The 19,880-nt window shown below is 23.1% G+C and overlaps 1 protein-coding gene across 1 annotated transcript in view; it reads right to left on the bottom strand.

The window, feature by feature from the left end:
* Positions 1 to 2,354: 2,354 nt before the first annotated feature.
* Positions 2,355 to 19,880, bottom strand: part of LOC128958815 (ras-specific guanine nucleotide-releasing factor 1-like) — a 30,890-nt gene continuing 13,364 nt past the window's right edge. Inside the window, exons 2-19 of the mRNA XM_054304752.1 lie at positions 17,201 to 17,307; positions 16,700 to 16,847; positions 16,043 to 16,236; positions 15,285 to 15,514; positions 15,012 to 15,164; positions 12,316 to 12,356; positions 11,925 to 12,035; positions 10,937 to 11,215; positions 10,756 to 10,837; positions 10,441 to 10,643; positions 7,998 to 8,080; positions 7,370 to 7,911; positions 7,092 to 7,309; positions 4,736 to 5,426; positions 3,242 to 3,783; positions 2,929 to 3,174; positions 2,646 to 2,843; positions 2,355 to 2,589 (exon numbers count right to left, since the gene is read on the bottom strand). Of these exons, the coding sequence (XP_054160727.1) occupies positions 2,368 to 2,589; positions 2,646 to 2,843; positions 2,929 to 3,174; positions 3,242 to 3,783; positions 4,736 to 5,426; positions 7,092 to 7,309; positions 7,370 to 7,911; positions 7,998 to 8,080; positions 10,441 to 10,643; positions 10,756 to 10,837; positions 10,937 to 11,215; positions 11,925 to 12,035; positions 12,316 to 12,356; positions 15,012 to 15,164; positions 15,285 to 15,514; positions 16,043 to 16,236; positions 16,700 to 16,847; positions 17,201 to 17,307 (4,290 nt within the window). The 3' untranslated portion in view covers positions 2,355 to 2,367. The remainder of the gene's footprint in view (positions 2,590 to 2,645; positions 2,844 to 2,928; positions 3,175 to 3,241; positions 3,784 to 4,735; positions 5,427 to 7,091; positions 7,310 to 7,369; positions 7,912 to 7,997; positions 8,081 to 10,440; positions 10,644 to 10,755; positions 10,838 to 10,936; positions 11,216 to 11,924; positions 12,036 to 12,315; positions 12,357 to 15,011; positions 15,165 to 15,284; positions 15,515 to 16,042; positions 16,237 to 16,699; positions 16,848 to 17,200; positions 17,308 to 19,880) is intronic.

Genomic DNA, 19,880 nt, shown 5'->3' with positions numbered 1-19,880 from the left:
ATTGAGAATAAAATACAATAGTTATCTAATGGTATCTTAAATTTGTTAATTTTACATTAATTTTTACAATCTTTTATATAATTTAGTCAACGATTAATAACCATTATTTAAATTCTTTTACCCGCTCTTACACTTATATTATATAACTCACACAATTGGATAATAAGTAATATCCGATTTGTTATATAAAAAATTTATAATAGATATTATGAGAAAAGTTAATATTAAATACAATTTGATTTATATTTTAACAAATTTGTTGAATATGTAAAATCTGGGATAATTTGTTATTACTATATATTTATACAATAATGGCTTAAGGCTTTACAATATGTGTGCTTTTTTAGGGTGAAGTGGTATTATGTGTTGGTTTGGTGTGTTAGGCCACGGGTTAAGACATTTAGATTAAATTGGCTTTTATTGTAATGTTTTATATGAAAATAAAATAAAATGTTATGTCATTTTGTCATTTATATATATTATGTTTTCTGTACATTATATATAAAGTATATATATATATATATATATATTCTGTATTTATATAATAATTGAAAGACGTTTTGTCCATTTGTAACTTTAGGTGCTTTTTATGCATTTATATCATACATATATAACACCAGCATTTGTTACACACTAATACTACTACTAATAATAATAATATTTATATATTATTATAATATTGTACATTTGGGGATATGAAAGCAAAAATTAATTAATTTTTAACTAATCATATACACATACTAATAATTTACAAAATTAATAATAAATCTATTAATTTACCTTGATAAATTTGGTAAATTAACAACAGTATTATATTATGTATGAATTGATATTTGTTCAAATTATAAATTAATTTATGCATTTATGTATATTAAGCGAAATAATTTATTATCTTAATACATATTAATTATTTAATTATTGGAATATTTTAAATATAATTTGCACTATTTTCTTATTAACAATAATAAAATTAAATATAATTTCAGATAAAAATGTAGAAATAATATTGTGATTTTATTTATATAACTATCTGTAATGAATCAACAATTGATGAATACTATTAAATATATAGAAAACGGGATTTTTCAATGAGTTTTAAGGAAGACTTTAAGTTTTAGTAACTTATGTTTTGTTTTTAATATATTGTTTTGTTTGTGTAGATATTTAATTTCTTAGCAATCATTAATTAAGTAAATTAACTTAGAGTTTATATATTATTTAAAAAAAGATGACAACTTTATAAAAACACGAAAACATTATTGAAAAGATAAACATATAAATTTGATAAAATACAATCTAATTTATATTTTTGAAATTTTATACTTAATAAAAATTGCTCTATGTTTACGAAATATACATATTTTTTGAATTTAAACAATAAAATATACAATTTTGTTGCTTTCATTGTATTTGTTTAATAATTATCTTATATTTAATAAATCAGTTAACAATTTATTGTTATCTTTGGCTGCACTTCGAAGGGCTTCGTTTAGCTTTATATTCAGTATTTAATCAAATCTATGAGTTCTATATAATTATAATATATAATTAATAATTAATAATAATAATAATACATTTATAAATAATGCTAACTTTAGAGTATCAGATAATTATGGATAATGATTAATAAACTTTTAGTAATTTTAATAAAATGTTATATCATACTATTATATTTATATCAGTATACACTGTATATCTATTAAAATTATTATTAAAAATGAAATTTTTTTAAAATGACTAATTAAATCATTAACACAACTTAATAATAATATTTAAAAAGTAAATTATAAAGAATACATTTTTAATAACATTGTGATGAAAAGTTTATTAATCACATCTCATAAATGCATTTTCTGAATCAACAAATAATAACAGATTAATAAATAGATATATATATATATATATATATTTACATTAATTTCAATAGTGAGTTAAATATATTTCTTAAACAATAAAACAATGCATTATAATCGACTTAAATCTAATTACAATAGATTTCAGTTTTAATATTTATCTATTCATATCATTAACATCTATACATAACATAAAACTGTGCATAACTTGTAGTTTATTACTGTTATTAACAAAATTTAAAAAAACAATAAACTACTAATAATAAATCATAATACAGATGAATCAAACTGTATTCTGATTACTAAAAATATGTTACCAATATTAAGGTTATTATTTTGAATATTTTTGTATAAAATCATCCAGGTTTATTTAAATGGTGTGTTTAAATATAATAATGTAATAAATAATTATATTAAATGTTTATATTAAATTATATTACATTCTTACCATTAATAATAATAATAATAATAAAGTCAAACGTAATAATTAAACAACTGTTGATTGAATGATGTATTAAGAGGCAGAAGAGTAATGCGATGGAGAGCTACCTCCAGTTGTGCTCATTTTGGTGCCTAAACGAGACAGTCGTGGCTCCAGACATAATGACAGTTGGTATAGCTCTTCATCAAACAGATGTCTGGATGTGTCCAACAAATAATTTGTCACTTTTGGGTTGTGTTCGATCTTATACGGCGTTTGTTGAAAATGTCTGATTTCTCTAATTACGTGAGCAATCTATCAAAAAATCTAAGTTAATATTTGTTGGTTAAAAATGAACAAAAATGTCAAACCATTCGCATTTTGGAGAAATTGAGAAGTCCTTCTTCAGTGAAATTAGGAGTTCCCTCTTCAATGAATGACAGATCAGTCAAATACATGCCTAAGTATGGAATACACGGCGGATCACATCTGTGTAAAGCTTCTCTCATATTCCGGAAGCGACCATCAGTTGAGACCAATGTTTGCAATTTGTCTATTGTTTGCTTTGTCTGATTTAATGATAAAAATTGATGCAAAGAAATCAATGACAAAATTATGTAAATCACAAAATTGTTAAAAATATCGATTCCTTACCGTTTTGCACACCTTTTCCCACGTTCTCTTCAATCTGAATACCGATGAATTGGTAAATGCGGCACATATTTGAAGGACACCATTGAAGTTATGCAGACACCGACAGATATCTGCAACTGCGGCCCACTTCTCAATAATGGCAACTCTTTTAGGAATTTCCGGAACTCTCATGATTTCAGAGGCCACTAACCGACTGATGTCATTGAAGTGTCGGGTCATCAGTAAAATATGGAATGCTTTAGTCGTCTGATATAATAATTTTAATAAATAATATTAAATGAATGCTATAATTAACAGATGAATGATTTGATACCTTATTTTCCTTCATCCACGCCTGACCTAAGAATTCTTCGCTTTGAATCCTAACAAATATCTTATGATCCAAATAAGTCATCACTTCTGCGATCTCAAGAGCCGATAGAGTCTCGATGTTGTCTTTGGAAGCAGCGAGTGGTGGGGACAGTAAGACATCCAAATCAATCTTATCTTTAATCTCAAGCGTATGTTTTGAGATCATTTGTAACAGCTGTACGGCTGCTTTGTGTTCAGCCGGCAATAGGCTTGTGTTGTGGACTAACTCTTCAAGAAATTCAGTTGTTATTTGTAAGAGTTTTGGGTCGTTCTCGAAGTCCTGGGAATGTTTGCTAACCCAATGTCTCAATACATTCAATACTCTCATTGTCGCCGCTGTACTAATCATTGATTCTCTCTTCACTCGATTAGAGTTTGGTATCTTAAGGTCAGTGCCGACAGCACTTGGAAGACGACTGTTGGCCCGAGACTGTGGTAATGATTGTTTCGTGTGATCCATTGGTTCCGGAGGATTGCTCGACGCAGCCGTCGCCACAGCAAATGCTACAAAATGTTATCATTTCATTAATTATTTGTTTTTATTTAAAATAATTATTTCAGTTATTAATATAAATTTTGAAATTATTTAAAGTTTAAGTAAATATATTATATGATAATATTGTAAATATTGATAACTACATTATTTTACTATTTATTTAGTACTTCACCCAAAATTTTAACGTATATTAATAATTATCATTTAATTTGATAATTAGTCTATACTATAGACTCTATAGTAATTCATTTACTTATTTGGCTTATTTATCACATAATAATTAACAAAACTAAATAATCATAGTTAGGTTTGTTTTATTACAAAAATATATACATGTACTATAATCAATATAAATTTATAGACATTATAAATTACTACACTAAATAATTAAAATTTTATTTTATTAATAAAGATATTTATAGTTTGATTAATTTTAAAAATTATATAATACTAACTCAAAATAATATTTTCCTAAATTTTTAAATTGGTTTACATTAACTATTCACTAAAATTTTACATTTTGAAGGTCAAGATTGGGTTCAATTGAAATGTCAAACTAATAATTAAAATATAACATAACATTCTTTACATTTATTTTGTTATATTTTTATGCTATTTAATTAAATTTAATAACATAAAATAATATAAATATTATAAAATAATATAAATATTATAAAATAATATAAATATTATAAAATAATATAAATATTATAAAATAATATAAATATTATAAAATAATATAAATATTATAAAATAATATAAATATTATAAAATAATATAAATATTATAAAATAATATAAATATTATAAAATAATATAAATATTATAAAATAATATAAATATTATAAAATAATATAAATATTATAAAATAATATAAATATTATAAAATAATATAAATATTATAAAATAATATAAATATTATTATTATTATTTATGGTTATTAGTAAACTCAAGCGCTTACCTGAAGCTGCAGATGCAGTGCTGGATCTTCTGCTGGATGCTCTGGAAGAGGTGACAACAACACCAGCTTTACTGGTCATCTGTGGTGAGTCCGGATGTTGGAATGAACTGCGAGGTGTACTTAATATAGTGGTGTCGGTTTGAAATGAACTTCTTGGTGTAGTTGACTGACTGGCCATACTTTCAGTTTCACTACTACTGCCACGTTTACTGCCAGCACCTCTCACTCTTAAATAGTTCATAGCTGTAGAACTTGTAGTACTGATTGTACTGAGCCGTCCTGTCGGTGCTGACATTGGTTTTGTGGATTGTGTTTGAGCTTTTGATGGCATTACAAAACTGGTGCCGACGCTAGAAATTGGTGGCGTTTGGGGAGCGGTTTGCTTTGGTGTTTGTGGTGGTGTTGATGGAGATGTCTCTTCATTATGATTGGTTAGATTTAAATTATCTATCGGTGGTAACCGAACAGGTGCTGTCTTTTTAATGGGACTTGGCTTTGGTGAACCACTTTTACTATCACTTCCCACTAATGTTGCAGAACTTGTTGCAGAACTAAGCGGTGAATTTGGATAACTTTGGTCTGCAGTCAGTGTATCGCATGACTGTGAGTGCACCGGAACCTCAAGACTCTCAGATTGGATACCCGTTCGAGGAGTTTGTTCGTTATCAGTGTCTGAAGAATCACTACTTGTCTATAATAAATAGAAATATATATTTTGATTAAATTTTACTAAAAATTTATATTTTTAAAAATTATTTCATTATATTATTCTATTTATTTGCTTTATTAATGTTTATTAAAATATTTTCCTCAAAGTCTTTTTAAGTAACATTTAAGCAAACATTTTAAAGTATTAAATTATTTATCGTATAAATTTATATGAATAATAAGTTTTAATGTGTAATTGCAATATATCATATTATTATTAATGTTAATTATATTTAAGCTTTATTAATAACTATTTATTTTAAGTATTAGAATAATGTTAAAAAATATGCTAAAAATATATATTATAATAAATGTTAATTTTGCAAATTTTATATATTTAATATTTTCTCATTATTCTACAGTATAGTAATAATTAACGGTATTTTACTTTTAAATTAATATGTAGTCTAATTGATAGATTTGGATTGTTTTCCATATTTCCATATTTGTATTTATATTTTATATTTAAGAATTTAAATTTAAGAAATTATCATAAAGTTTTATTATGATAGTACTGTAGTGCATAACTGTATTATTATATTAAAATTTATGTAATATTAATTAATTTCATTAATATTTTTCATTTTCTCATTACGATTTATTTAGTTTTTAAAAAAAATTATATATCTGATTTGAATTTTTAAAGTTAAGACATGTTTTAATTAAATTATAATATATTATGACATTATTGCAATATACAGTATATCATATATGCTATATATAAATATTCATAAAATACTGTACATAAAATTTAATACAATAAGAGTCATATTTTGTGATTATTTATAAGTATTTAAAAAAGTCTTTTTCAAACAATTATTTGTATACTGTATAATAAAACATAATTGTACTGTACAATTTAAATAAATATAGTATATTAATTTATAATAACAAATAACAAAAATCGTATAAAAATGTTCGTTTTATTAAAAATTTTATAAATTATCTTAAATTTTATTATATATTCAATATATCTATAATAAAGAAAAATATTTCAATAATAAAGTCTCTGTATCTTTTGATAACAGTAAATAACACATTTTTTGCAGGCAATTAATGAATTAGTAGATTAATGAACATTTATATTATTTAAATTGATTAATCGCTAATTATATATTTTTAAATATCTAAATATCACTATTTTATAATTTTATATAATATATAATTAAAATTAAAATTTTAGTTAATTTTGTTGTCACTTTTTACATATATTGTAGTATTTTTTATTATAATTGTATAATGTTTCATTGTATTTATTTCTAGTATATCTATTAAATTAAAAATAAAATTGACTGTCATAATATGTAAAAATAGAATATATATTTTAAAATTGTGTATTTTATTCATTTTTATAAGTAATAATTAATTTATTATATGTTTTGGTTAGATATTTAATTTATTTTTATTTATATAACTTTATTATCATTATTTATAAGTTATGATTTAAACATAAAGTTAAAATAATTTTAATATTATTAAAATTTTAATTAATTATAATTAATTACAAGTGCAAAGAACAGAATCTTCATTTTCTGTAATTTTATAAATTTATAAAATTGATATAAAAATATTTTACAAATTTACAGTACAACTAATTTTTTTATATATGTTATATATATATAATTATTAAAAAAAATATTTGACTTACATTTTTAAGAGGAGTTCGATGTTGAAGTGCACTGTTGTCGCAAATGTAGGGCACCTCTGGAGATGGAGGGGGTGGTACTGGCACTTGAATTGGATCAATAATTCCCGGCGATAATAGAGGACCAGAAGGATAATCAATTGTACTACAAATGCTTCCCTGAAGATGACTTCTATCACCTAATCTTCTAAGATATCTATCTCTTGCCTGTTCTTCTTCAACTGTATTACAAATTGATTATTAATTATATAATTAATAACTAATTTTTTTATTTAACTTACATTTTCTGTAACTGAGTCTCCAATGTTGGCTATTCCTCACAGATTGGTTAAGCATAGTCTGAGTCTGTATTTGATTCAATTGTTGGCTCGCAGTGGACTCGGAATTAGACACAACTGATTCGCGGTGAAGATCATTGATATCAGTAATCATAGATCCGGTGCTAATTCTTCGCGAGTAGTCGTAGTCAACGGTGCAAAGTAAGTCAGATCCGGTCACTAACTGAGATTGTCCTTCGGCTTTAGTGGTGGTCTGGATGTCATCCAAAGAACCAGTTGAGTCATGAAGTGATGCCAATGTATTTAATTGTGATTCTGGATTGTAGTGAACTTTTTTCAGTGCTTCTAATACAGTGACGCCATCAGTAAAGACACGATATGTCAATAGAAAAGTGTTGAGAAAATCTATGCTTAAGAAGCGTAAGTCTGTTAAGCGTTCAAACAGTCGTTCGGGACTCGCGTAACGAATTTGCGGTAATTTACACGAGTTTAGGGTTCGACTAAAACGGATGTCCACATCGTCTTTGAAAAGTCGCGGATCATTCCTATCAGATAATAGTTTGCATATATTTTACATTTATTTAACTCATATCTCATGATTTATAATTTTTGATAAATTCTAAGACAATACCTAATAGAGTGAGGCATTGTTACCGATGAAGAATCATTCATTGTTCCGTGAAATAGATCGTTGAAATGCACGTTATCTATACACTGTTCACAACATTAGACACAAATTATTAATATTATACAAATTAAAACACAATTTAATGTCAAACGATATTTAATTTGCAATATAATTTTATAAAACACAACTCATTAATAATATATGTTTAACGTATATTTTAAATGAAATATAAAATTTATTATTTTTAAAATAAATATTAAATAAAATAATTTGTACACAATGTATCTGAACAATTAATTATAATTAAATAAACATTAATTGAAAGCAATACACAAACATATATACTGTATATACAGATATTCCTTAATATGTCAAATGATATATAGCTTGTCTCTCACTCCCATAGTTTTGTACAAATATATAGACAAGAATTTAATTAAAATTTCTTCATTCATAAAGTATATAATAAATAATCAAAAATATAAACTAATAAAAACTTTTAAAATAGATATTTGTCTAAATAAATTCAGTTTTTATTTAAATGCAATCACTGTCATCAAAGTGTTGTCCACAAGTGAGACAATTAAAAAAACAGACAATGCATTTGGCAATCATATACTGATGTCATATATTTATATACGGTATAGTGATGGCATCACATAAATTGCAAATAAACATACATTCAAAAGTCCATATTTCTTGTCGATTGTGAACATAGCAACCATACGCTATGTATGTATAGAAAAGAAAAGATACTTCATTTCGATTAATGTTTGCATCAATAGAGTAAATGAGGAGAGAGATAGAGATAGAGAGAGAGAGAGAGAGAGAGAGAGAGAGAGAGAGAGAGAGAGAGAGAGAGAGAGAGAGAGAGAGAGAGAGAGAGAGAGAGAGAGAGAGAGAGAGAGAGAGAGAGAGAGAGAGAGATGCCAGTGTCGTCAGATGAAAAAATCAATAAAATAGTTGCATATAAAGGCACTGGCTTTAGTCGCACACATTTTATACCTTATTTATGATTGTATAACTTATACCGTATATATATATAATTTATACCTTAAACCATATGTATGTATTTAACAAATAATGTTTTCGTGTGATCTAAACGCTTATACAATCACATTATGTTTGTGAACCGATACACAAACAATAAAATGTTAAACATTAAAATTGAAATCAACTTTTACTCTAAACTATATTCTAATCACTGATTTTTAAAAACTTATTTTGAATACTTAATTCTTAAATTTAATAACAGGCAATGAAACATAAAGTTTTGTATAATATATTACTAATTACACTAAAATATGTTCAATTATAAGTTTTTAGAGATTAAAAAATATATTTGTAGCTTTCAAACTTTATTTATATAAATAAATTACTCTATTATAAACCTTTATGTAAAATTTAATATCAATTTTATAAATAAGACTATTTATCAATAATGACTAATATTATTAGTATTAATAATAACTTAAGAATGACTATCAAACTAATTATTATTAATTTTTAAAGTTTACTTTAATTAATATGATAATTACTAAAATTTTAGTATTTTATATAAAAACTTATATAAATTTAAAATATGTAAACTTTAAATAAATTTTTAAAGTTTATGATATGACGTAAAAATTATTTTAAAATTTACAGATTAAACAAAATAATTATACAAATTTTAATTATAAGCATTAAACTATTAATATAATGATTAATTAAATAGATATTCAATTTTTATTTGCAATATGTATTGTAAAAAGTAATATTAAAGAAAATTCAATTTTTATACAGTATTGCATTCAATTCAATAACTGGCATTTTTTTGCAAAATTGTATTTAACATAAATATAATATAATAAATAAAAATTTTGAGTCAAATTTCAAATAAAACACATTTTTATAATATGAGAGATATTAAATATAAACATATGCTCTAATAACTTTGACATATTTTATTTAGATAAATAAAATTTATAAACTATATAATTTATAAAGAAAATTAACTTTAATTTACTGAAAATAAATATTGTTGAATTAAATCAATAATATAAAAATTATTCATAAGTTAAATGTATTAAAAATACTTGTCATTTAAGTTTTAAAATATTTAATATAATTGTTGCAATACAACAATGTATTGCCAAAAAGTGTCATTTTCGACTAAACTCTCCATAAATTAAAAAATATATTTAAATATATTAAATATAATTATTTTAATAAAATAAAATTAAAAAGTAATCCAAATTATGTAACATATAATTTAAGACATATATAGAGAGCATTTCACAAAATTGATTCATAATTTAATTTTTATTCACAAAAATATATTATGATCAATGATTTAGTTAAAAATTAACTAAAAGTCAATTTTGTCAAAAGCTATGTAAAAGTAATTTAAGATTAATTAAATAATTTATTTAAAAATGTTTGGTCGAGTAAATGAAATGCAAACCTGACTGATATCTGAAGTCCAGGCGGCCTTCTCTTGCATTGTCGGGGCCACCAAATGCAATGTTGTTGGCTGTCCTGTCTTGGAATCGATAATTATCTTAAAATCAAGTCCTCCATAATCTTTGCCTCCAGTGCTTAATCCGACAGATGCCGGTTGGATACCCGTCTCACTCGAATGACTCGACGCTGAACTAAGAGATCCCTCTGAAATATGACAAACACTTTATATTATTGATTACATTCAACGGTTGAGATTATATTGATATAGTAATAACAAAATAAGACATTTAATAGACTAATCACAAGATAGCAATACCTCCATCGTCTACAGTAAACTGAAACTGATCGTTGGGATCCTCTATGAGTGTGGCCTCAGATAATGGGATTTTGCCAAATCCCTAAAAATACAAAATATAATTTTATTTATTTTTATCATGAATAATATAATTTATTTTTACCATTAATAATATAATTTATTAAATTAATATAAAAGTCACCTCAAGTAAAGTTAATTTTCCTCCCGAAGTACGGGTGCATAAAAGCATGTGATTTGTAAAGAGATAGCATTGACGGACAATCTCTTTGTCGCCTCGAAATGAACCAATTCTTGACGCCTGAAACTTACGTTTATCGGATCCCAATACCTGAATAACACTGCCTTTCCTTATGAATACATTATTGACATCCAGTATTATATCACATCCGCCGACAATTATCCTCTCAATCGCCAAATTATTTCTTATATTTTCCGTTTCGCTCACTTCGTCGTGCATTTGCTATAAAGTAATAAATATGTCAAATAATACACTATTTTAATCATTTAATTTTCTATATATTAATACATGAACAACTATATAATTAATAGATATAAAGTTTAAATATAATTTTTGAAAACATGTTTTTAATAATTAATTAATATATCTATTTTGATTTTTAAAAATAACTGTTTCTTAATATTTAATTATTCTGAATTTATTTATTTTTTTGCAATTAACAGTATGAAAGTAATAATTACTTGTAAATATATATAACATTCATTTTTATTAAACACTAATATTGAATGTGCATATAAAAATATTTAATATATTTATTTAAAATTTAATTTTTATCAAAATTTTACATATTTTAAAAAATAATTCACTAAATAATTTTAAATGGTCAAAAAATATTGTTTTAAAAAATAAATTTTGTTATATAATATTGATAAATTAAAAAATACGCTATTAATCCCTATAATAAATTTATTTACAATATTTGCAATATATTGTAAATCAATTTAGTAATAAATATGTTTGAATACTAAAGACATGTATGAATTAAAATAAATTTTAAGTTATTTATGTGTAAATTGTTATAAAAACATTGTTCAATAAAATGAGAAATTCAATTAGCATAAAATAAAAGACAAATTGAAAAAACTAAATAATAATCATTAATTATTATTATTATTATTATTGTTAATATAAAAACATATGAATGTCAGACCCGTGAGAGTTCTTCGAGTTTGATCCGAGCGTTTTCCAGACTTTTTCTCTCCACGTGATTATGTGGTGTATGAGCCAGTAATTCATGTAATGTTATTATATAACGGGGGACCTGAAAATGTAATGATACAAACATTTTAAATAATTGATTAGCGCTTACACTTACACTTTACACCAATGCAATTATACTAGTATTACAAAAGTAATTCAATGCGACTCAAAAACTAAATACTATAACATAACAATTTATAGGATTGTAAAGTTTCATATGATTTTTGATGGCTTTATCTTATTTTATATGTTAAGTCATTTATTTATTTATGTACTGTATATACGTTATATTATTTTGTCATTAAATGTGTAAAAACAATAATAACATTTTTATACTATACCTGATGCATGGGATATGTTAGAAATGTTTCCAAAGTTCGGCCTGTAATCAATTAATCATAAATTTAGTTCACATTTTGTTATCCATATGATATTTTATAATTTAATATAACATTATTATATTTAATTGCTAATTTATAAAATAACAGTATTTTTATATAATAATTTTTTAAATATTAATACAAAATTATTGCTTATACCTATAATATGCAAAAATTATTAATTAATAACTATTTTGTTGAAAAAATAGATTTATAAAAATTTGTTATTTTATAAATTATAATAAGTAAACTATAAATATTAAATTTATTTCATCTAATAAAAGTAATGATAAATATTATAAAATTTATTAGTTGTTATTAGTTATTACTTATTATTAGTTGCAATTACATATATAATTGTATTTTGACTTTTATTTGATTTATTTTTCAAAATACAATTCTTTATGAATTCTATAAAAATTATTAGTTTATTCATTAAAAATCAAATTTAATGACTTATTTATTATTAATTTTTATCACAATCTATATCAGTATCATAACTATATATTTAAAAATATTTATGTAAATAAATATTTATAACATTATTAAATTAAATCAATAATTATAAATCAAAATAAACATTAATGTCAAAATTTTTATTCTCCATATATTGTTAGAGATGAGCAAATACAAATTTCTAATAAAGTTCTCAGGGAAATTTATTAGAATATTTCTATAGAAATTTTACTTTATTATTAAATTATGGGATCCCCATATCTACAGGCTATAGTTATTATAATGATATATTAGCGATACATAATAATAATACATATATACTATTGTATTCACTAAACTACTATACAAATGGGATCCCTATATACTGTATAGGGCTAAGTAAAGGGGGTAAAGATGTATGGCAAAAAATATTACTTAATTTATTTTATGTTTTAATACATATTTAAATTGAATTATTTACTAAAACTCAGTAAAATAGTTTAATTTAAGTTAAAATTAACCTAAATATAACAGTATTAAAAAATTATGTAATCGATAACTTAAAAATGAATTATTTACAAAAAAAGTAATAGTTATAATTAGAATAATATTTTAAGATAATTAATATAATAATAATAAATTATACTGTAAATTTTATTATTTTTACTAGCATTTTAGTCAGATTTATTTTTATTATTTATAATTTTAATTAAATTCAGTTTTTATGAATTTAAGAAAATATTTCTAAAATTTAAGAAAATTATTGTTAATATTGTATTGCATTCCTTGGAATTTCCCCCCATTTATAGGGAATTTTTTGTTGACCCATGAATTTTGAAATTTTGAAAAATCTGTTGTCTAAAAATGTAATAAAAACCTCACTCTATATCCCAATATTTTTTCGAGATTTTTAATTCATTTTATTCCACTCTATATCCCCTAAAATCTAAAATATAGCTAAACTCTGATATATATATATAATTATGGCATTTAATTTTTTATTCATTAATTAATTATATTTTTAGTTTAATGTAATTAAATAGAGTAAGTTTTGTACTTTATTTATTAATTATAATACTAAAAATAATATTTAATTATTACTTTTAATTATAATTTAATTTTACAAAATAATAAATATCAAGATAACAATTAATATTCGGATCTCATTGACAGAAATTTCTTTTAGAAACTTTCTAGAAATTTCTTTATAATTTTAATTTTTTTTCAAATGTATATATACAGTATATAACCTCATATATATACTGTACATGTAATAAATTAATATTTAGTTTAAAATATAAAAAATATATTATATTATATTTAATGCTTTATATATTTGTATTCTCTTTGTTTAGACTAAGTATTTAAATTTTGATATTTTTACTAAAAAACTAATTATTAAAAGATTAGTAAAAATATTTTAAAAATCATAATGTGATACAGTTATAGCCAATTGGGAATCAACTTATCTAACCGTTTGTTATGTTAAGTGAATAGAAGTCTGAAAAAATATATTGACGTCAATTGAAAAGTAATGCTTTATATAACTGAATACAAGCAATGGTTTGTTGACAGCAAATATTGTACACACAATGAGACAGACAGACAGACAGACAGACAGACAGACAGAAAGAGAGAGAGAGAGAGAGAGAGAGAGAGAGAGAGAGAGAATTTTAGTGTAAATGATAGATAGGTATACATTGAAAACAATAAATAGTATTTCTTAAGAGACAAATATTTAATTTTTCATCACAAATGTGAAGTACAGTATAATCTAAGTACAGTACATAGAAAATGTTATTTTATATAACAATTTAAAAGTATTTCATAAAGTAGTTTTACTATTACTATTACTATTACTATTACTATTACTATTACTATTACTATTACTATTACTATTACTATTACTATTACTATTACTATTACTATTACTATTACTATTACTATTACTATTACTATTACTATTACTATTACTATTACTATTACTATTACTATTACTATTACTATTACTATTACTATTACTATTACTATTACTATTACTATTACTATTACTATTACTATTACTATTACTATTACTATTACTATTACTATTACTATTACTATTACTATTACTATTACTATTACTATTACTATTACTATTACTATTACTATTACTATTACTATTACTATTACTATTACTATTACTATTACTATTACTATTACTAAATTAGTAAAATACAAACCTTGTAGTACACCCTTGTCTTCGAGTCTCCTCAACATTGCTGCAAATTTTTCTCTCTGTTTGCATTCAGCCAATACCTGTAGACTGAAGTGATGATTGCGGACATACTCTTGATATATGGATAGCATAGGCAGCAACATATCAAACAGGTCTCCTATACCGTTGGGACAAAATGCAAGAAGAGTTGCACATAAATGCTAACATGAAGTTATCTACTCTCTACTCATTGCAAATGGGATGCATATGTGAGGTGCAGTTACTTATAGCCGCATACCTAATACTAGAGTTGGCCAGCACTCCATACGAGCCGTCAAACCTTTAAGAAATATCTGATGCAAAAACATAACGGTCTCACTGTTCAAAAATATTGAGTTGACCTCATCGTGACTGCACGGAGGCTTCTGACTTGAAGCTGACATCTTAAATGGTCTCAAATAACACGATACCATTAGATGCAATTGTTCCAAATATTCCTCCTCAGCTTCAACCATACGAAATACCAAACTTTAATAGATTTCAAATAAATTAATAGATTTCAATAATTTTATAACAATTAATTATATATATTTTATATTTTTAATACTGTATATTATCAGTTTAATTGATAAAAATTGGCTTTAATTTTAAAATAGAAATGTAAAACACTAATATAATATATAAATTATGTCACTTAAAATTCTAAAAATTAATTAAATAAAATTAAACTATTAATATAATAAATTTAAAGAAAATATCATTTAATAAGAAGTCATATAAAAAATTGTTGACAAAAAATAATTTAGTAAAAAACATGAGAAACATAACATAACAGAAATATCTTTGTGTTTGTAATGATTGAGTAAAAGAAAATAAATATAAGTCTTATAATGTGAATATTATTGTTGTCAATGATGTAGTTTTTATATTATAGGATATAAAATGATGAGTAACTATATAATGTTAGAAATGGTGTAAATAAGTATATGTATGTATGTGTGTGTATATATACTATATATACGTATGTATGTGTGTGTATGTATGTATATGACATACCTGTTCCGTTTTCTCATGTTCTCTGCGTGTGGAGAATTGATATATTCAATGACAATCTGTTTCCATCTGCGTCTGCAAAGCCATCCCCTGAAAAAACTCTGGACTTTCTTTATTTTGCGGATCTCTTCGCTGTCCTCATCCAAACTCAAACTTCTGTTTGGTGTTAGTCTCCACTCGCGCTTTAAAGTCAATAACTGACAAACATATCACTTATTTTTAAAAAAACTCTTATATTATAATAATTAATAAAAATATAAATAAAAATTATAAAAATGTAGGTATAATTAATAAAATAAATTAGTGATTTTGATAATAATTTATTAAAAATATAATAATTTAACTATTTAAACTTTTATAAATTAATTAATAATTTTATTTTTTATTATTTGCTGTAAAAAGATACCTTGAATTAATACTGTATGTATTTTTGCGCAATTGTTATTAATATGTATTTGTATTTTTAAGTTTATTATAAATTATAAAACTTAATTATTTTGTTTTATTTTAGAATTTTATTTTAGTTTATAAATAATATTTACTATTCTTAGTACTGCTCTTTGATATTATTTAATAAATTGATTTTAAAAAATTGATTTATAATAAATAATATAAAAGTAGAAAATGTAAAGTAAGGGTATATACTGTATATATAAGTACCTCAGCCCTAAGTTTTTTGATTTCAATGGTAAGTTCTTCACATTGTTGAGTGTATTGCCATTTAGCAGTCTTTTCGCTTTCGACGATCTGAACCAAATGCAAGTGCTTTTGTTCCAACTCTTCTTTTTGAAGCAAAGTTTTGCTGAAACTAAACCATCAAATAAATTGTATTAAATCTTATGGTAGTTATGAATAATGTCGTCAAATAGCAATGTGTTTGGGTGTCAACCCATTTAATTGAGAAAATATGTTTTGCCGCCAATGAATATAATTTATTATTAAGTTATGCTTCTCTAAGAATAAATGTCTGACATTTTCTAAAACCATATAATAATATTATATATATAAACCATTTTAATCTTTAGATTTTATATAAAATATTATTGATTATTTACATATATATTATATAAGTTATACTATGAAATAAATGTTGTGTGTTTTATGTAATATAAGTGATTATCGTTGAATAATATGTGTTTTAGTACATCAAATCATACAAACCTTGCGTTATCAATGGCGTGAACCCATGCATTGCATTCACTTTCAGTTTCAGCCTTGAGCTCATAGGTTTTGGACCCCTCTTTACGATAGGTTATGGTAAAGAAGTTCTGAAATAATCAAATAAATTACAATTTTTACATAATATCTATCAAATGTTTTTTATATTATTCCATTTTTTAAATTTTTAATAGCTATTTAAAAATATCACATATTTATAATATTAAAAATATTATAAATTATAATAAAAATAAAGTCAAAATATTGATAAAATATGTTTGTATTTGATTTGAAAAGGAATTGTTATATATATTGAGTTAATGGAGTGCTTTGGGCAGTCATTCATCCAAATTTCAACTTAAAAGACGTGAAACACTACTAACAAATAATCCATAGTTTTATTATATATAATATAAAAAATATCGTCTCACTAACAATAAATAGATAGTGTATAGAAATACAGTATATATAGTACAGTATATCCATCTTTTCAAACAACTATATCTATGTGTGTATGTGTGGATCAAAAATAAAATATAATGCAATATATTTTATGTAATTTTTGATTATATATCATGAAATAATAATAATAATAAAAATTGCTAATATTGTTATATAGTAAAAAGTCTATCTTTTCTATTGAATAGATTGAATGCATAGCAATGTAAAACATAGAAAACTTGACGACTATGAGAGTAATAGAGTTATCGATCGATAGCATACCTTTGCTACCAAACACTAACCTATAATATTGTAGTGTATATACAAACACAACACTCATATACTATATATATATATATATATATATATATATATATATATATATATATATATATAGAATAACTGATATAAGATGTGCTTCTTTACAGTTGAATAAATTTGTTTGAATTGTAAGACCAGATCCGCAACAAGTAGTCCACAAACTTACCATTTCTTCATTTGAAAACCATTGCGCAATACATCTTCTCTATAGATATCAACAATTATCGCTTACATTAATGTATTCAACATTTGGTTCATTCAATTATTTATACAGTAGTTATAATACTTAGATTACTATAATTTAATATCATAAGCATTGTATACATACATACTGTACACATAAACAAAATTTTAAATTTATATAACACTCCATATACTGTTATTACCATAAACTCATCATAAAATTATTATATTTATTAGAAAATATTCAAAACGCAAAAAAATATAATTGAGAATAACTCTCAATTGAAATTTTATCTATAAAAATATCATAATATTACTGAATATAATATATTAATATTATTTTTGTAACGTATATAAAGTAAGCATACGGTATGTGAAGTGCTTTAAAATTCAATTTTTCTTTTGGTTATAATTTATTCTATAAAATATTTTGTTGTCATTTATAACGACTAAATATGTTTACCAAAAAAATATGCATAACATGTAGTTTAACATTAATTTTTATAAAAGTTTATACATAATTTTAAAACAATAACATTGCTATCTGAGACTTATTGATGTATAGTTTGTATGGTTTGGGTTACATTGATGTATAACAAAACCACCTGAGACAATATATAAACAATTGCATAATTATTTTGAAATAGATTATATCCAGGGTTAAGCAAGGTTTTGGATTTTAGGAGGGGTAAAGAGTGGGGTGAAATGGAAAAAATCTCAAAAAAATCTTGATGTTGTATACGGTGGGGATTTACATTTTTATTTTATTTTAAACAATTTTTTTCAAAATTTCGAAATTCATTGAGCCAAGAAAAAATAAAAAAAATATATATATTATTATAAAAAAACATTATTATTGAGAATAGATATAATTATCGTCATTTTATTTATAATAAAATAATATTCTACTTCTAACTTAATTACTTTATTAGAAAAATAAATAATTTTTGAGTTTATAATTACATAATTTAATAAAATAATACTATATTTGGCTTAATTTTAACGTAATTTAAGTTATTTTACTAATTTTTTTATCAAATAATTATTATAATTCTTTATTTATATTCATGTCTGGGTCATTTTCTTATCGTTAAGTTTTAATACTTAATTGAGTGACAATTTTTTATTTTGGTCTTTTGGGGGTAAGCCGGCCTTACCCTCCCCCAGCACTTAAACCTGATATATATATATAATGTTATACATTTACTGGTATAGCTATGTTTATTTTGCTAACTCATTATAATGTACTTAATGAAAATGATTATTAATATTGTATTTTTATTTTTATTTTAATAATAAATGAATTTTGATAACACTATTCAAATAAGTTGTCCACAAAAATGAATTTTTCTTTAATAAAATACAATTAATTTTGTGGACTAAATGTTGTTATGCAAAGAATTTGTGGCTCAGATTTGTTGCCATTAGATAACTATTTATTGATTGTTGTCTTCAGTGGTCTGTTTGCTGACATTCACTAAATCTAACGGATATTCAGAGAAAAGTCATGTATTTATTGTTAATATAAATTCAAACGAATGACAAACACAATCAATATTGAGTTTAGGTTGAGTTAGCCCACACTTAGATGATTATACTTATTAACATTTGTTGTATGATATACTCCTATACTGTAGTATGAAATTGTGATACTAATAATAAATAATAAAAATTGTTAACAACACACAAATACACAAATATTTGCTTACAGTATATGAAAAACAAATATAGTAATTGC

The sequence above is a fragment of the Oppia nitens genome, unplaced genomic scaffold (assembly GCF_028296485.1).
Source record: "Oppia nitens isolate AA-2021 unplaced genomic scaffold, nextdenovo-longstitch-racon4-pilon3 scaffold3_pilon_pilon_pilon, whole genome shotgun sequence".
NCBI lineage: Eukaryota > Metazoa > Arthropoda > Arachnida > Sarcoptiformes > Oppiidae > Oppia > Oppia nitens.
The sequence above is the reverse complement of the archived record's forward strand: the minus strand, read 5'-3'. Positions and strand labels throughout refer to the sequence as shown.